General features: G+C 38.7%; 1 protein-coding gene across 9 annotated transcripts in view; it reads left to right on the top strand.

Moving 5' to 3' along the window:
- Nucleotides 1-16,590, top strand: part of sema6cb (semaphorin 6Cb) — a 154,784-nt gene extending 138,194 nt beyond the window's left edge. For 8 of the 9 annotated variants that reach the window (XM_082149744.1, XM_082149737.1, XM_082149740.1 and 5 more), the window contains 2 exons: nt 2,345-2,497; nt 12,719-16,590. In XM_082149744.1, the coding sequence (XP_082005870.1) occupies nt 2,345-2,497; nt 12,719-13,995 (1,430 nt within the window). In that variant the 3' untranslated portion in view covers nt 13,996-16,590. The remainder of the gene's footprint in view (nt 1-2,344; nt 2,498-12,718) is intronic. The other variant, XM_082149745.1, reaches the window with a different exon arrangement.
- The last annotated feature ends 2,093 nt before the right edge of the window (nt 16,591-18,683 follow it).

Below are 18,683 nucleotides of genomic sequence, written 5' to 3'. Positions count from 1 at the left end.
ACTTATTCTAACCCTAACCCTACTAGTCTACTAAAGAGAGTTAGTAGACATGTAAATGCAACATTAATTATAGTCAACATAATGTGTTAAAGGGACCATCAAAAGAAAGTGAAACCAAATATATTAAGGAAGATAGGATAAATTAATGAAGGAATGAAGGAAGGGGAGATTAAGAGAAGAAATGAAGGGGAAATAGGGAAGGAAGGAGATTAGGAATAAGACGAGAAGGAAGGAAGTGCAAGAATGGAAGTATGAAAGATTAAGAAAAAGATTGGAAAGAAATTTTAAAGGAATGGAGACATTAAAATAAGGAAGAAAGGACAGAGAGTTTAAAGAAGGGATAAGTTAAGGACGTGAGATTAGATCAAAGAGGAAATAAGGAAGGTAGAAAGCAAGGGGAGAGAAAGATCATGGAAAAGAGAAAGAGAGATGGAGGTTGGCATCATGGCATGTTATGGATGTGTGGGATGCTGGATGGCGTGTCCCTGTGCTCCTCTCTGTCTGTGGTGTGAAAGAGTACACAGTGGGTGCACACATTCAATGAGCGTCCCCACTGCTTCATTCAGCCAGCAGAGCTCCTCTTCCAGCCACTGGAAATGACATGGCAGTGCAGCTTCTCACCTCACGCTGAGACAAAGCCTCCCACGGCACCTTGGCATGGTAATTAGAGCTCTACCTGCATTCAAGAGGAGTCATTACATCCTCAGAACTCTCGCAGTCTTCCCACTGCGTGATAAAGCCATCCCATTGTGAAAGGTGGACAAAAATTCCAACAATGCACCACTGTTTTCCGACAGCTCTTTTCTTCCGGCACCCTTTAAATAGAATGGAAACGGAATGATAATAAAAGCATCCCGTGTGCCAGCCCCGAGCTCCCCTGATGAGCGGCCACTGTGTGGCACAGATGGCAAGATGACAGGCTTTATTTAGAGGTGGGCAGGCGGAGGATGGGCTCCGCGTTTGGCCACGGTCAACCGGCTGCTGCTGATGAGTATTGTGTGCCGCAACATTAAGCATTAGTCCGGTGATGGAGCTCCTCACAGCAGCCTGAGCACAATGACAGTGAGTCTTTCAGAAAGAGAACTCTGCAAGGTCACCGGTACTTAAATGAGGAGAGCTAAATCTCCGAATCAGACTTATGAGGATATCCACAAAGTATGTGGTCCGCAAGTGTATTTAGGATCAGCGGAATTGTGGGCGATGGATGGAGAAGGAGAAAGGGAGGGGAAACTGTTCAAAAAGAGGCTTCTGTGAGATTAGCTCAGTTTGGATCAAATGCCTCCAAGTTTCGATTCTGCCAGCTCTGGGGTTTGAAATTCATGTGGTATCACAACAAAGCAAAGAAAATGTAATATTGATTTTGCTGCAAGAAGATGTGTTTTGTTTTTTTCATGTTTTACGTGATTTGTACTGTGATTTCTATAGCACCCTTCATATAAACTTTATAACTTCTGAAATCTTTTACTAAGCTATTTAAAGGGATGGTTCACGCAAAAATGAAAATTTGATCATCATTTACTCACCCTCACGCCGTTATAAATCTGTATAGTGGCAAAATAAGATGGTTTTTTTTTTTTTACTTTTTTTGTCCACTCAGTGGAAGTCAATGTTAAATGTTGTTTTCAGTGTTAATGTAGTTCTGTTTTTTTTTTTTTTTTTTTTTTTTTTTTGTAATTTTGTGTTATGCTTTTGTCATTTTTATTAGTATGTTTTTAATATTTCTTTTTATCTTTAATTTATTTTTTATTTAATTTATAGTAATTTTACTTCAGTTCAATGCAGCATTTCTAATTTTCATTACGTTTTTTTTCTTTTAACATTTATATTTTATTTTGTTTCGGCCTTTTCAATTAATGTAAACTTTACTTGATAGTTTTAGTTTCATTATATGGACAAGAACAGTTCAGATATTTCTTTAAACTAAACCCTAAAATGAAAATTATGTCGTAATTGTCATTGCTCTCAAGTTGTTTCAATCCTGTACGATGTTAATTCTTCTGTAGAACATGAAAGAACATATTTTGAAGAATGTTTCAGTTGTTGTTGTCCATAACAATGAAAGTCATTGGGGTCCAAAACAACCACATTGGACCACATTGACTTTCATTGCATGGACAAAAAAACACTAAGACATTTTTCATTAAACAAAATTGTACAGGTTGTAAATAATGACAGGGTGAGTTACTGATGACTGATTTTTGGGTAAACAATCTCTTAAGTGATATTACACAAAATGGAAATATGCTGAACTAATATATTTAAATGGATGTTTTCCTGATTTAAAATGCATATTATGGATACTTCTGATAAGTAACTTTGTTACCCCCTTCCAATACAACCACAGGGAAGACCTCACCCACAAGCGCCAGCACAACCAATCAGGGGCCAGCTCTGCCTAAACTCAATGGTGTCTCTGAGACAGGTACCCACCCCGAGGAGGGGAGGCAGGGAGGGCAGGGTTCTCCTGACTTGGAGCCAGGCAGTGTGGAGATGGAGGGTAAGGGGGTGGGGAGAGGCCCTTGGCCCATTGTCTGTCTTCTAGCTTCCCTTTATCCCAAGTTTCAACTTTTCTAGCGCTGTATTGGATTCCACTGCGTGACCCCACAGCTGCACACAACATAAAATATACTCACAAAGAAACAAAAGTACAAGAATCACACAAAAAAAGGAGATACAAACAAATTCTCTTTCCTAAAGAAGTCAAGCAATCTGCTAGTCCGTGCTCATCGCATTCAACCTTCCCTGTTGTTCCATCCAGATAAACAAAAGGAACGAATTGTCTGCAGTCGTCTTTGTTGTTTTAATACATTTAAGTCTCCCCTACATCTCCAATGATACTTTGCCTGGATTCCACTCATGTGTCCCTGGCTGAAGTTTGTGAGAATGCAGCAAAATGATCATAAATCCTGCGCCTGCCGTTATGATCATCCACTCAGCCTGTAATGAGAAGCACCAGCAGTCGATAAATAAACAGCTACTACAGACCCGCGGGCAGACTCCGCCTGATAGAAATTTTCAGCGTGCAATCTATTCAGCCGTTTGGTCAAGAGCAGTCGCACGCTTGTGCAATCAAACGACCCGCAGACAGGAGAGGTGCGGTGCTTTAGTCACAACTCACCTTATATCTCCCTCTCTTCACCTCCCAACTCAACCCTCTCCTTCTGTATTACCTGTTGATGAGAGGTAATTTGTCACACATAGAATACACACACAACCTCAGAGGGCTGATGGTTTTTCACACCCTGCCTCAATGTGGCATTTAGTCATGCTGATTAATTTAAAGGCATACAACCGTTACTTCCAGTCTAAGCAAGAGTTTCTTGTCTGTATTTGGCATTCCAGCCCAGAGGGGAGAGGTGCAGAGTACAAAAATATTAGTTTGATGAAAAAAACAAACAAATTTAAACATTATGTATATTAATTAAAACGTTTTTTGCATTTTATGCAGAAAGAGCATATTCACAATGTGACTTATCTTAGTTTGTTTCATTTTGTGCAGATGCAAGCTGTGTTATTACATTTATGTCATGTATATACAGATTAATCTCATTAATAGGATGTATTTGGGTGACTTAATTAATTCCTCTAGAAAAGTGCTTCAGTTTACCAGTGTTCATTCACTGTGCAAATTTGGCTCTAGCGGTTCCTTCCCTGGCATTATTGAAAGGAATGAATTATTTACGGTTATTCGAGCTCTTAGTTAAAATGCTGAATGATTCATTTGCTAATGATTCGATCTTTGCCTTTATTCAGTCGGCATCATTGCGGTTTATTTTAGCAAGCAGGGTCAGAGTCAAGCGATCCATTCCATTCCTATGGACTTAGGTAGTGTTGACTTAAGCATGCGTGGTTGAATCGCTCTCTCCCTCTATATATATAAAAGGAAGCGATAATGATGTCTGCCGAAACTAAATCTCTATTTGTTCGGAGGTGGCTGCTGCCGAGTCCACGCCGCTCGTTAATGTTATTTTAAACACACCTTCTCACAGGTCATTCACACACTCGAATAAGTGCTATGATGGCAGGAACTCTGGCTCCTAGATAATTTGCGTGAGTGTTAGAGGACGGACTGCCATGAGGGGGTGGGCGGATTCTGAAACTCATTAAAACACAGTCGAAGATGAACTGACAATGAACCCGGCTGAACTCCGGGCTGAAGGCGCATTCGGTCCTGCAGAGAGGCTATTAATACCGCAGCAGGAAGAGAAACAGAGGGAGAGAGACTGAGGTTTAGGGAGTCAGCGAGGGATGGAAACGTTGAAATTGGGTGGAAGACATTTAGGCGTTCACATCGAGGAAGTGGAAAGATAATGGAAAAAGACGGAGTGCAAAATCTGCTGATTTTCAATCCAATCACACACCCAAACAAGACTCCAATAAAATAAAAAAATCCACACAGTCAGGTGTGGTAACGGCTTTAATCGACTTTATAGAAGCTCTGCTCCCGAAAAGAGCAAAGTGACGTCCTTCTCATTAAAGCGTTTCACTTGTAAATGTCACAGTCAGCCTGCCGCCCATGTAGCCAGTGCCAGGTAATAATGTCCATCACCAAAGGTCACAAAAATAAATCCAGTTTTCCCCGAAAATTCTCTTTATATCAACCGAGCACATGCAGACTCGATACAGGCTATTAAGTAGTGCGCACACACTAGTTATTTTCGAAAGAACTGTGGGCTCACACGGTGCTCGGATCCATATAATGCGCTTCCTAAAACCCTCTGCCCCCCTCTCCTTTTCCTTGCCCCCTTCCTCTCGTCCTCCGGCCCTTCTGACTGGAGAGATGTAGTGTTCTGTTAACCTGCCTGTTTTTTTATTTGGGTTTTTTTCAAACTAATGCTTCACCTTATGTTCTAAAGCTTCCCTTATTTTCCCCCTCTGGGTTTAGTTTAGAGTCTCGTAAAGCCTGAGCTCTGACGTTAAGATTATTCCCTTCTGCTATTTTAGTTCTTCTAGAAATCTGTTGCCCTTTTTGTCTCAAACAGTTCATGATTTTCTTCTACGGATTAGAGATGCTTGAACTAGATATGACATGCAACTCAGGCTTCAGAGTGAGACTGTTTAGAGTTCGATTGCTTCCCGCATGCTTGTTGTTTGCTTCTCTAAGGTTGTAAGATCTTGAGCTGGACCAGCCACTGGCTTCCCTTGAGTTTTCGCATTTATTTCCCTATCTGCTTGTGTGGTGTGTCAAAAAGTATGCTTGAAATCGTTGCATGAATCTAACGTCATATACGTTTGAAAGTGCGTCTTTGGATTGCTTAAGAGGAGTCGCTCTCTAATCAGAAACCTGCTTTTTTGGCTTTGAATGCATGATGCATTGAATTATGCATGATGTTTTTAAATGTGATATTTTGTAAAATGTTGTGACTCCTGTGAATTCTAAAGGTCTTTTCACATGATTCGCATCAACCTTATCTAATGCATTAAAGTCTACAGCATTATCCCCAACACTGTCTTCCAATGCAGTGCTCAAACTTGTTCACCGCTGACCTTTTAAAGCACAGCCAATGATTGCAAGACAATTTGCATAAGGTATCATTACATACAGTATTGTCAGAAATTTGTTATACAGCAACCTCAAAAGCCATATTATATTAGATTTATTAAATATTATTTAAAATATATTTTATAATATAATGTATTTATTTAAATTATATAAAATGTATATGATATAAAATGCCTTTTTTATTTATAATTTTTTTATAATAATAAAATAATTGCTTGGACTTTTTTTCTAAGATCAAATGCATGTTAACTCGTTCATTTGCTATCAATACTGTATATGTTTTATTAATAATAAAATGGTTTATTTATAATAAACCATATATAATAAACCATACATAATTTTTTTTCTTAAACCCCTCCATGACTATATTCACATAATTTTCACTTGGAGGTGAAAGCAGCGCATGCTCTTATGTAGAGATCAAGCACTGATGCAAGTTATGTGAAAAAGACTTAATAGATTTTTAATTGTATTGATAAATGAGGTTAATATATTTTAAGAAGGAAACTAAACATGTTAAATACTATTTCCATGTCAATTCCTGTCAAATCACATACCAAATGACTTCATTAAAGCTTCTGCAGACTCTATAAAATACTGCATTTAGGGAACAAGAGCGCTGAGCTGAAAATGCAAATCCATTTAGGCAGAATATTTTTCCCATTTTCTCATTTCCTGCGTTCACGGGTTCAGACGCGCTCAATTATTTACTTTTGTTTGCTGTTCTCTGTGTACCTGCTCATATTGTCAATTATATTCCAGCATGAGATGTAATACTCATCCGTGTTTAATTTTCCAGCAGATTTTGCACTTCTGTGTGGAGATCAGAAGATGTCCCTTTGAATGAATTAATTTGTTCTCATTTCCTGGTATTTGCTTGGGTTGAATTAGATACAAAAAGGCTTGATTTCAACTTCTCATGGCCATCTATAAAGTGGTCTGGAAAGTTCTACAGACAATGCAGCAGGGGTGAATTTGCAAAAGCCTCTCACCTGAGACCCCACAGACATTCATTTCTGTTCATTTTGCAGCCACTTGATGATATACAAATTCAATTTGAAGCTTTTTAAAATTTAAAACGTTTAATCCCCTGAGCTGCACATTAGTTCTACTACTAAAGAATATCTTGATTCAACAAAAGCATTACCAGTTGCTTGAGCAATACGCAGTGAGTGATGGCAAATATACTTAAAGGTATAGCGGAGGATGTTTTACTTGGTGGGTAGTCTAAACTATTGGTCCTCCTAATTGTCAATCATTCTGGTGAATCAATCAAACTTTTCAAAAAGTGGAGAGGGCGGGTCTTATCTAAAATTTGGAAAGATCCTCCGCTATACCTTTAACATCTACACTACAAATATAAAGGTTTCAAAAGTGGGTTTTTAAAGCAATATCATAGAAAAACCATTTTGGTTCCCCAGTGTTAAATAAAGTGGTCTTAGTGTTAAATACATTTTAACAATCCAAAGAACCTTTTTTTACTATAAAGAACCTTTTGTCCTGTGGAAAGGTTCCATAGATGCCAATAAAGAACCTTTATTTTAATGAGTGTAGTCTTCTAACACATGAGATTCAACCCCCTCCTTTTAGTGAAAGCAGACACAAAACAAAGAAAAAACAGAGAAGCTTAAAACCTAGATATAGTCCCCAAGGATGTGGCGGTTTTCTTCTCGCCTTTGTTCTAAGATACAGTGCATAAACTGAACTACAATAACCCTTGAATCTCTTTGACTCCTAGTGTTTCACTATCGCCAAATGAGCCTGATCTATTCAGTGATATCAAATTTATGGTGCATAAAAAGTTCCATTCCCGAGCCTTTCACAGGCAATCAGCCACACACAGAGCGCAAAAGAAAAAGAGACCAAGAAGACAAGTGTTTGTGTGTGAAAGAATTATAGGCCTCTTTTAAAGGGGATATTCACCCAAAGATGAAAATTATTTCACGGTTTACTCCAAACCTGTATGACTTAGTATGGACAAAAACAGATAAAACATTCATCAAAATGTCGTCTTCGTGTTCCACAGAAGAAGAAAAAAATCATACAGGTTTGGAACAACATGAGGGTGAGGAAATGACCTCACCATTGGTTAGTTTGATGAAAAATCATTGGTGATTTTTCATATTTGTTGAGTTTCACCAAAAATAAAATTCTGCCATCTTAAAGACTTTATAGAAGTCCCATCTAAATGTCATTTATATATAAATTTGTAATGGTTGACCGATATATCACCAAGGCCGATATTTGGCATTTTTTAAAAGTAGGCATCGCCCGATACGTTTTTCTGTTTGGCCGATGTGGTGGAAGTTGAAATATGCATTTATGTAATTTAAACAAATCTTTGAACATCTAATAAACATTTAATTTCACAAACTTTGCTGACTTAGTCGATTCCAGCTGTCAGATATTAAGTAGCCTGCATGAACATGTTACTGAAGCACATCCGAAATCAATGTGGACAGAATAGTTCATCTTCACTGGAGTCACACGATTGACAAACTTTAAACCCTTGATTGACTATGTTGCACTATATTCAGGCACTCACTGTCATATTCATGTCATTTTCACTATGTGCTGTATGTAAAATTAGTGTTACATTGTCTTTATTTGAAAAAAATATATGATTCACAGTGTACACAGACTTGCCAGATTACTGAATGCCCTGTTGGTCACAGTTTTTACTACTACTTTTTTATTATTCATATTTTTTCAACCACTTTCTTTTTCTTTTTCTTTGTGAAAAATACTGTAATACAATTTAATAATCAAGAAGTTGCCATTTAAACTGTTTAATTTTGAGATTTATTTTAACTAATTTATTTATTTCTAATTTATTAAATATTAATTCAAATATATATATATATATATACATTTCTGTACACACACACATATATATATCAGGGTGACCGATGGCTGATATAAAGCCATCGGCCAGCCTGATTTAAAAAGGTCTTTATGCTGCAAGTTTCTCCATATTGCACAGATAGACAAGCACCTGGCTGAGATTATATTTGTGTTGAACATGGAGACTTATGCAGCTGCTCTAGCAAAGGTTCCAACGATTTCAACTAATCTTTAGAATGAGCTCAAAACAGAAGCAGTTTTAATGTCACTCTATAAATGGTGATAACCAAATCTTTACAGTATTTCTTTCATCTTAAATGAACATGTTAACTTTGGCAGCCCCTTGTATATACACACTTATTTTATAGCAGAGCTTTGAGAGATTGCTCAAAAGTCTGCTTTCAATTAAACAGACTTTTTTGCCCTTCAGCTTTCATAGATGTCTCCAGCACTTCTTTCTCCCACTCTCCAACTCTTTGAGGAGGAGTTACTGGGGTTTTGACAGAGGCCTACACAATCCCTCACACAGCCAAAAGGAAGATTGAAAGACTTCAAGTTTTCACCACTGAAAAGCTGTCACTCATTTCTCTTCACCACTTCACTCTATCAACCTCTTTTCTTCTCACCCACTCTCCTACTCCCATTCATTTTTCCTGTCCTGTCCTTTCTCAACAAATCTGTCATCCTCTTTTCTTACAGTAGTCATCTTCCTCAGTTCCCTCTTTCCATTTTCTTTCATCTTTATGCTTGTTCGTTCTTTCTTTGAGTCAATGAGGAGTTATTGGGTTTTTGACAGAGGCCTACACAATCCCTCACACAGCCGGGAGAGAGTGAAAGCACCTTCCCTCTCTTCTCTTCTCCTTACCTATCTTTTACTCTCACCCACTCCCATTCTTTCAGTTCTACTATGATATTTTCCTCCTTGTTTTCATTATATACTGTATACAGTTTATTTGTATTTATCTTTTTTACTTCTCTCTTTTCTCCTTCTCTCCTAGCCTTTCTCAATTCTGCCATTTTTTTTCCCTATAGTTTCTCTCCATCTTCTATTCCTCTGTTTTTATTTATTTATTATTGTCTGGCTGATTGTCTTTTGGCAAAGTAAGGTCTGTCCGTATTATGCCTGTCCTTGTTCTTCACATATTTATGCTATATTTAGCCTCTGTTCTGCCGACTTTAAAAGGGAGATGGAGGATAAGCCAGAAGCCAAAAACTCTCATATATCGGTTTTGTTTTTTTACACACTGATGATCATCTTGTTTGCATACCCCTCAAAATAACTGACCCAATTACAAAGTCAATTAGATATATATAAAGTCGCACTTTGTCAATGTATTTGCCACAGTTTTTGTGTCATTGAAAACTTTACTATTCCATTGTTAGCTTAAATAAACTGCAGTGCTATAATGTGTTAGCATGTATGCAGCCTGGTATTTTATTTTGATATAGATATATATACAGATATACTTCCAAGTGTTTATCATAGTGTGTATACCAGTATATTGTATGAAAAGCTATTCAGTCATGAAAAAGGACTACGAAACCTGTTGTGACACTAAAAGTGTGTGCATGTGAGTCACCCATCATCACATAGCATATGCCGGCCCTCAGTGCTTCCCAGGGGCCAAAGACCTCTGTTTATAGACCAGCAGAGAGCAGAAGAATGAGTCAGAGAAAGATAAAGGTCCCTTCTATTATACATAACATCTTCCAGTATATTTGCACGTAAGTCTGTTATAGCTGTTATTACAAGAGAATGAAGTGTATATTAATACATTAAATGTTTTAACACCTGTAGATCATTTTCTTTGTTCCAAAACAGGGACTTAATTTGTTACAATTTTCTTCTTGGTTCGGTTGGCACTGTTTGTGCCTTTATCTGAAGCTGTCGTGACACGCAAACACTTATACGAATTTAGCCTTGATTTACGCTGTGATTGATAAATTTCATATATTTAATTATATTTCAAATATATAAAATGTATAATGCAGATAGAGCGGGAATCAAGGCTTTGTTGGGACAGCATTCTTGCAATGCATGGAGAAGAGCAGTTACTCAGATGAAGAGGCACTCTTTGGTTTTCAACCACAAAAACTCACAATCAGACACTGCTGCTTTTTATATAACACATTTCCCATTATGAATTATGATACTGCTTATTTCGTTGGTTTTGTTGGGTCAGATTGCTTTCTCACCTCAACCGAACCACCTCAGAGTTTGTTTTCAGTCGGGCCGAGACCACCTCATTGAGGCGATCTCGGAAACAATTGTTTTGGTGCATATCCGAGTGCGATTTGCTGTGTTCATTTATACCTAAACAAACCAAAACGCACCAGGTTCCGAACCAAACGAGCCAGGTTTGAAAACGACCTTATTTAAAAAAATATTAAGATCTTTCAATAGCTGTGATATGTGGAGATGTTGCTCTTTTAGAAGTTTACTTGGCTATAACTCATTCTGGTTTGCATCTATAAATCCTTCGAAACCTGCTATTTAACCTTACTATTTAAAAAATGTAAATAATTTAAATAATATCTGAATAGAAAAATGTATTTTCTCAAGGATAACTTCTGTAAATGTAATATAAACCTTGAAAATTACAGTAAAGAATTGAGTTGGCAGGAAGCTTTCCTACTTCTATAGCTAGCAAAGCACAGTTGCTGCTCGGCTAATGTGTTTGTATTGATGCCTGGAGGAAGATTATCCTTGTTTTTCTCACATAGAGTTATTATGCATTCATAGTTGTATTTTTGCTTGCAGCAGCTAGCTCTCTCCCGCTCTCTCCCTAACTCAATAGCTTGCTAACGGTGATCCACCCACTCTGTTCTGACACTGTGTTGTGTTTGCCATTACTGTTCGCTGACGTGAGCATCAGTGAGACTTCGTTGGCCTTGCCAAAAGTCTTAAGCCGCTATTGCTACACATTTTTTAAGCTATCTTTAGTTTTGTCTCTCAGCAGTCTGCAACAAACGTTTCCCTTAAGACATTTTCATTTGATAAGATAAAGGTGTATTCAATTTGCTTGCCATGTTGCAAAGTGTTCCCACACTTATGAATATCTTTTTAAGACTCAGAATAAGACTTTTGTGGCTTTTAGTTCCTGTATGTTATCTTTGATTAGCAATTCACAATTAGCAAATCTTTAGCAAATTATACACTGCGTCCGAAATCGAATACTTCCCTTCTATATAGTATGCGAAAAACAGTATGCTAACACAGTAGTATGTCTGAATGCATAGTATTCGAACGGTGAAAAGTAGGTGAAAAGTCCCTGGATGACTTAGTACTTCCGGCGAGATTCTGAAGTGCACATTCACTGGACACTTTACTATCACATGAGGCCACGGGAGAGGATTTATAAATGGCAGTGAAGCGACGCGACTGATGCTGGTAGGTCATGTGACAGTAACAACAGTGCGGATGTAGCATGTACGAATTTCATTCATACTACACACATTCATACTATATATAGCATAGTTGTTTACAGGTGCGAATTAAGTTCAAATTCAAATGTAGTACCTATTCAGACAGTATCCGATTTCGGATGCAGCCATAGTTCAATTTATTTATTTATTTCATCTGTCTATCTTGCTTTCACCTCTCTTCACTTTCATGGCTGTGTATATGTCCTGCCCAAACTTTCAGTTTCGATAACTAACACATCAACACTCTTTAAGTGATATCTTTGATGTTGTATTAAAATGAATTAAGACATACCATTTTGTTTCCTAGCAGACACTTTTTTACTAATGTAGCTTACAGCTCAGTGTAAAATATCTCTCTATGTAAAATATCTCTAACAGCAGATTTTTCCATTTACTGGCTCTTATAAATAAGGAAGAAAAATTAGAAAAACAAGGAAAGGCTGACTGTGCAGATGGCAGTGGGAGTTACTAATTATCTGAGCATGCACATGTTAGCAAAATCACCTCTACCCTCAGCTCATTAAGACCGTAAGGTGGTCTGTGCATTCATTTTAATTTGTAGTCACTGAAAACATCTCCATGTCATTTTTGCACCACCTTAACGCCATATGCAGCTCAGTGTAGAACAGCACAATCAGCTGTGAGTCGAGCACATAACGCTGTTGCTCTCGAGACTGTGGCTAATGAGAGAACCACTTAGCTCCCTCCAAGACCATTAGCAATTGTTCTTGAGGCTCTGGCATTATTTGATGTTGAACCAATGCGCATTTGCAGATTGATTTAGAACGGCCCGCTCAGCCAGCGCTCTGCTTTGTTTGTCAGCAGTTTCTAACATAGAAGTCTACTAAGAACTCTACACTCTCGCACACTGTTAAAAGCTAACCCAACTGGCACCTCGCTGTGTCTTTACAGTGCACTCATCTTGCTCTCTTCCCCTCTCTGCAGGAGTGCGCCGGCCACCTGAGGTAGATAAGTCCAACCACAGTGTTCACTACACTCTGCTCATTGCGTGTGTCCTGGTGGCGTTTGTCCTGGGAGCTTTCCTCTCCGGATTCCTTGTTTCCTGTTACTGCAACCACAACGTTAACAAGACCAAGAGGCTGTCGAAAGATCCAGAAGCACCGATCCCACATGCTCTATCCCTGCGCAGCCTAGCCAAGCTAAACGGCCTGCTAGAGAGCCAAAGCAAGGATGAGAAGCTGGAGGTATCCTCACCCAAACTCTACAACTCTTTCTTTGCTAATGGAAAAGAGCAGGCGCATCGCAGGAACGCCCACCATGCTGCCATGACAGAGCTTATTCACCCACATCATCACCACTCTGCTGAGCTCTCCGGCCTTCCCACCCCTGATTCGACACCAGAGCTCCCAATCAAGAGTATGAAGGCCTTCAAGAACCAATGGGAGAAGAATCAAAACTGCAATAATGCTAAAGAACCCAAGTCCCATAACATGGGAGCATCTCGGCCAACCCCTGGGATGCAGCATCAGATTTTCCCCTTCTCCCAAGGACTGACCAACGGACAGGTACTAGGTGGCTCGGCACACATGGAGGAACGCAAAGTCCACAACGCAGAGCGTGTGGTAAGCCAGCCGTATCACTGCTACCCACACAAGATTGTGGACGTTACCTCACTTGATGAGCTTCTGAAACACATTCACGAAATCAACGTGGCCACGGGCAAGAGTTCCACTGTACTCACCTCTTCCATGTCAGCTCATGCCGGTCAGATGGCGTTCGCAAATCGCGTACAGCCACATATCCCAGAAACGGAGACTGCGCCATACTACAGTTCATCCACGCTTCCTCGGGACAGTCTCACTCGCCGCATGGACGTTCCTCCGGAGATTCCTCCCCATCATCAGTCCACCCTGGAGAGAGTGTCCCGTCACCCGTCACAACGCCACTCTTTGATAACAACCCCCAAGATGCCCAGCGGGGGAGTAGTGCCTCGGCAGCACAGCTTCAACCAGCGCAGCTCCCATCAGCCCCTCCTGCTGTCCCGAATGAACTCTAACGGCAGCAGTTCAGGTTGCGATGTACGGCACCCGCTCATCCCTAACGGATACCTAACTCGCCAGCATAGCTACAGCGATCAGCAGGAAGTCCACCGTGGAGCTATTGTCCGTCGGACAGCTTCGCTCAAGCCTGATGTCCCACCCAAACCACTGTTCATCCCTGCTAGCTCGCCTGTCAACCAGGCAGGGAAGTTCAACTACTGAACAATGGAGAAGAAAAGCCTGTGGTTTTTCGTAAAAGGCTACTCGACCTCTCAGAACTGATTGTGGTCAAGAAAAATTTTAAGACTGGACAAAAAACTTGCCTTCATGGGAAAAAGATTGGCTGCCAGTGTTGTTGACTTTACATTTGAACTATGACCTGTTTTTCTCTGTTTCATAAATATATTTGTACCATATTGGTATTGCTCAGCTATTGGCCATTACGAGGGGAGGAGTTACAAGAGTCCACCTAGATTTAGGCTGCCACAGTGATAAGTGTGTGGCTTTACGGTGTTACTTTGGACTGTCTAGACAGGTGTCACTCATCCTAAACTCCGGACCTGAACTTTTATCCAAACAAGTGTACACATCTTGTTTGATATTCTGATATTTCTTGCTTTGGCTTAACTATTCTGTTGATGTAGAGTTGATGAACTGTACTGATCCCAATTAGAAATGTGTATATATGCATGTGTGTGTGCGTGTATGTGTGTATATGTATATATATATAAATATATATATATATAAAAATATATATGTATGTGTGTGCGTGTATGTACAAATACATACCCAGAGTATGTATCTAGATTACCGAAATGGTTTAGCCCCCTCAACAACTTCCTTTGCCTTATTTTGAAAGCAGATGTGCTGTAAAATTCCCACACAACCTGAAGAGATCTCTTTAAAAACCATAAGCAATAATATCCACCCCATCCTGTCCACTCCCGTGTAATGCAGCTAGACATCTCAAACTCAATAAATAAAGTAAAAATTTAGATGATTAAATGTAGCTAGAGAAACAGTTACATCAAAATACTCTGCCCCCAGTGAGATGAATCGGCCTTAGTGTTATGAAGGAGATGTATGTATATACCTAAGAGGAATGTATTCTTTGTCAATACGCTGCAGATGTGTTACAGTATTTACCCTCCGTCTCCTCTGGTAAAAACGGTTAATCGGTAAAAGTGAATCAAATTTTTTTTAATCTTCTACAGTTCATTGAACCCTGTGTCCTAACCAGGTGGGATAAAGTGATTAAAGCTATCTCTACTATGTAAATCTTGAGTCCAATCCTGGCCACTTTCTGTTTTCTATTATATATAGCCCCACCCACAGTGAAATCTGATTGGTCTATACTTCTGCTCCAGTGTTTTAAACATTAAATACTTGCTGATTGGTTCTGAATGTGTCACGCAATGAAGCAGTTTGACACTGAAACTGGTTGGACCTCGCTTGGACACCGCGTAAGAGTCCAGAACAAAATGATTTTTACTATTGTCCTGAGTTATTCCTGTATTATGTTAAAACAAACAATGTATCAATATTAACACTAAAACTGTTTTGTGTAAATAGATGAACAATAACTAGCCAAATTTTAATTGTGTAAATTTGTGCCTTATTTAATATGATGTGTTATGGGGGGGGGGGTGGCGGCAGAGTGGGAGAGGGGACATAAGAAAAGGGCAGAGAGGCCGTCATTTATCTTTTTATTTTTAATATTTGTATTTTTTTTAAGCTTGGTTGTCTGTATGTGTCATAACTATTGTAGATATATATTTCTAGGTACTTTTGATATCCCCAAGCTGTGTGAGGCTTTTGCATTTGGATCAGCATCTACATAGTTTTCCCTCCAAAGAGGTTTCTATCTATCTATCGATCTTTCATCTACTTATCATTCTATCAATTGTTCTACTGTTCTGTCGTTCCATCGATCTATCTGTCTGTCTATGTGTCTATCTCTCTTTTTTGTTTTCTTTCTTTTCTTCCTGTTTAACTCAACACTATGGTTTAAGAAACCCCTGGCCTCACAGATCTGATGGGTTTGTTCTGAGATGTATGAAGTAAGATACATGAACTTTTACACTGCAGCATATTTTCAGATCTTATGTTTAATGGCGAGAGTAAGACTTCTTGGGCTTTGCACTCTGTTTGGAGGAGAGACGTGTGTGTGTGTGCGTGTGCGTGTGTGAGCTTCATGAGGAGACCATATCAGTTGGCTGTAGTTCAAACACATACCTCCCTTTGCTTTTTCCCAGTACTTCAGGCTGGCAGAGTAACTCAGAACAGTTCCTCTGCTCAAAGTCATCTTCATCATCTTATTCTGTGATGTGTCTGCTTTTGCATAAATTCTTGGTGCTGGTCTGAAATACAGTTTTTATCATGTACACTTGAATGAACTTTTCAAATTGGCTGCCTGTAACTATGTGCTCTGTTGCCCCTCACAAAACCAAATGCAATGTCACATTTTAATAGATGGCTACCGCATCATATGCATCCCAGGTGGAAAATGGACTGAGGATTGAATCTCTGCATCGTACTCGATGGAAAACCGAAACGAGTGGAAAGAGACTGGAGTAGTTTCTTTGAATTTCTATAGATATTATGATGGAAAGGGAACTGCGTGTGTCTGTTTTATCTGCTTCAACCATTGAGGTTTCTGTTATTGCACAGTGTAAATACAGTCCTGGAGTTTCCCAGGATTCAGTGCTCTGTTATGATTATTACTGGGCAAAGCCCCATGGATTCTCCACCTCTGCTTTTATGGAATACTGTTGTATTTTCCTTATAACAGAAATAAATGAGAGATCATAACATGCATATTGTTTTACTGATTGTGTGATTTTATCTTTTTACACAGTTAACAAGATTTTTTCTTTTTATTCGACATGCACACACTCCATGTGGCACTTTTCAGATGGCTTGTTAAATTTTTCTTCAAAATCAGTTTTTTAATTAATTTTTTTTTGCAGCAGCAGCAAAAAAACCGAATAAAATTAAATAAATCAAAAACATGTTTGGGTGTAGTCAAGGAGAGCCGGGCGTCTCATGATGTAAAACACTGCTGATTCTGGTTTTGTTTGCCAACCACAGCTGCACTACCACGATGCAATGGATGATGTTTGCCGTACAGCTCAAGGGCCAAACATGACTTAATGGCCAATTAGTTCCACTGAGCTCTTGAATTGAAGGTGAATATATATTAAAAGTGGGGTCTATGGCTCTCTCTAGCCAAGTTTTAGTGGAAAATAGTTAAAGATACACTGGCTCTGCTACTATACATGAATATACACCAAAGTTATGCATGCATAGGTTTCACATGTGAAAATCCTCCACTGGTAAACGAGAAAAGCTTTCACTGCTTGTGTTTGTCGGTATGACTCACTTTTAAATTAAAAATGTTACTTCCTCAGCACTATCTTCCATGAATACATACAAGCTCCACTCCAGTGTTAATTTTGATAGCAAATTAGTTTTAGTCACAGTCATTTGACTAAAATGTAATTTAGTTTTAGTCATATTTTAGTGATATGGATTTCTTTTAGTTTTAGTTGATTAAATATGAGATTTTAGTCTAATATAAATCGAATGGGTTTAATTACATTGTGATGCACCAGGGTAAAAGGCGCATTTCACTTTATTCTCTTTTAAACCACTTGATAGCATAAAAATTCAGCTCGGCACTTTTCTTAACCATGTTTAATGATGGTTAACGTGGAAATTTGGCCGATCCTTGGCTCTATTGCGCTAATTTGATCTAATATGTGATGTTTTCTTTTTTTAAATGTAGATTCATGCAGTGAATGAGAATCGATACAATTATTGTCTATATTTTTAGACAAAGGTCTTGTAAATGTTTTTCAGTTTTGTTCAAGGTAATTAAAGAAACAGTTTTTCAATAACGGAAGAATATGTAAAAGTATGGTGTTTGGGGTAAAAGGCGCCCCTGCTGTTGGGTCTAAAGGCACGATAATTAACATGATAATAAATAGCTGGCTAACTTTTCCATTTGTTGGCATGACATGGTTAGATTCAGATGGTAAATGTCATAGATTAAGTTGGGTGTCCAGTCTGTCCACCTTTGAGATAATCACCATAATGAAACCATCATATTTAAAAATGTGATATTAATCATATCATAATAAAACATATGTATTTGTTACTACTGTAAAGCTAATGGTCGAAATGGGTACTGCAGTCCAAATTCAAAATATCAGAGATCGTTGTTTCCCCGGCCTCCTCCTCCTCAGACTCGACGCTCACGCGGGTTGCCAGTTTGAGAATACGCAACAGGAACAAGTGCAATTGACAAAAAAAGCAGAAGAGACTTAAATGAGTAAGTGTATAAGTAGATTTATCCGCGTTTTAATATGCTGTCGTTCATAGAGATTTTTAGATGGACACCGAGTCTTTTTAGGTTGGGAAGAATCTGCAATCTCTGACCCAGTTTGTTGGCTGGCTGCAATACGCTGTGTTTCCTGCCAACTGGCATCCCTCGGTGTCGAAATACTATTGAGTGAACTAGCAGTGGCCGAGATCACACAGATCAAAACAAAAATTCCAACACGGAACGCACATTTCAAAGTAAAATGACTGGCTGTAGAAGTGTTTTTCAGAGAAACGAGTATGTGAACTCAGCATGTTTCCTAAATATCTGCAGACATATAATGGTATTTTTATGCTTTAGTAGAGTGAAAAAAGTTATATACAGCACATTTAAGTTTTGTTTCTGTATTTTTAAAATGAACAAAAATGTACTGCCACTTTAAATGCCTGGATCCAATACAATGATACACATCTTTACTTTATATAATTTCTGTTAAAAAGACTGATCAAAGCTCACCAGAATTGCTATTTTGACTAAGCTTCTTCAAGTCCAAAAGCAACTGCTCATGTCCATCCAGCCAATGAAA

This window comes from Leuciscus leuciscus, assembly GCF_965113295.1.
Source record: "Leuciscus leuciscus genome assembly, chromosome: 20".
In the NCBI taxonomy this organism is placed as follows: domain Eukaryota; kingdom Metazoa; phylum Chordata; class Actinopteri; order Cypriniformes; family Leuciscidae; genus Leuciscus; species Leuciscus leuciscus.
Note: the sequence above shows the minus strand (reverse complement) of the source record. Positions and strands in the feature narration are given on the sequence as shown.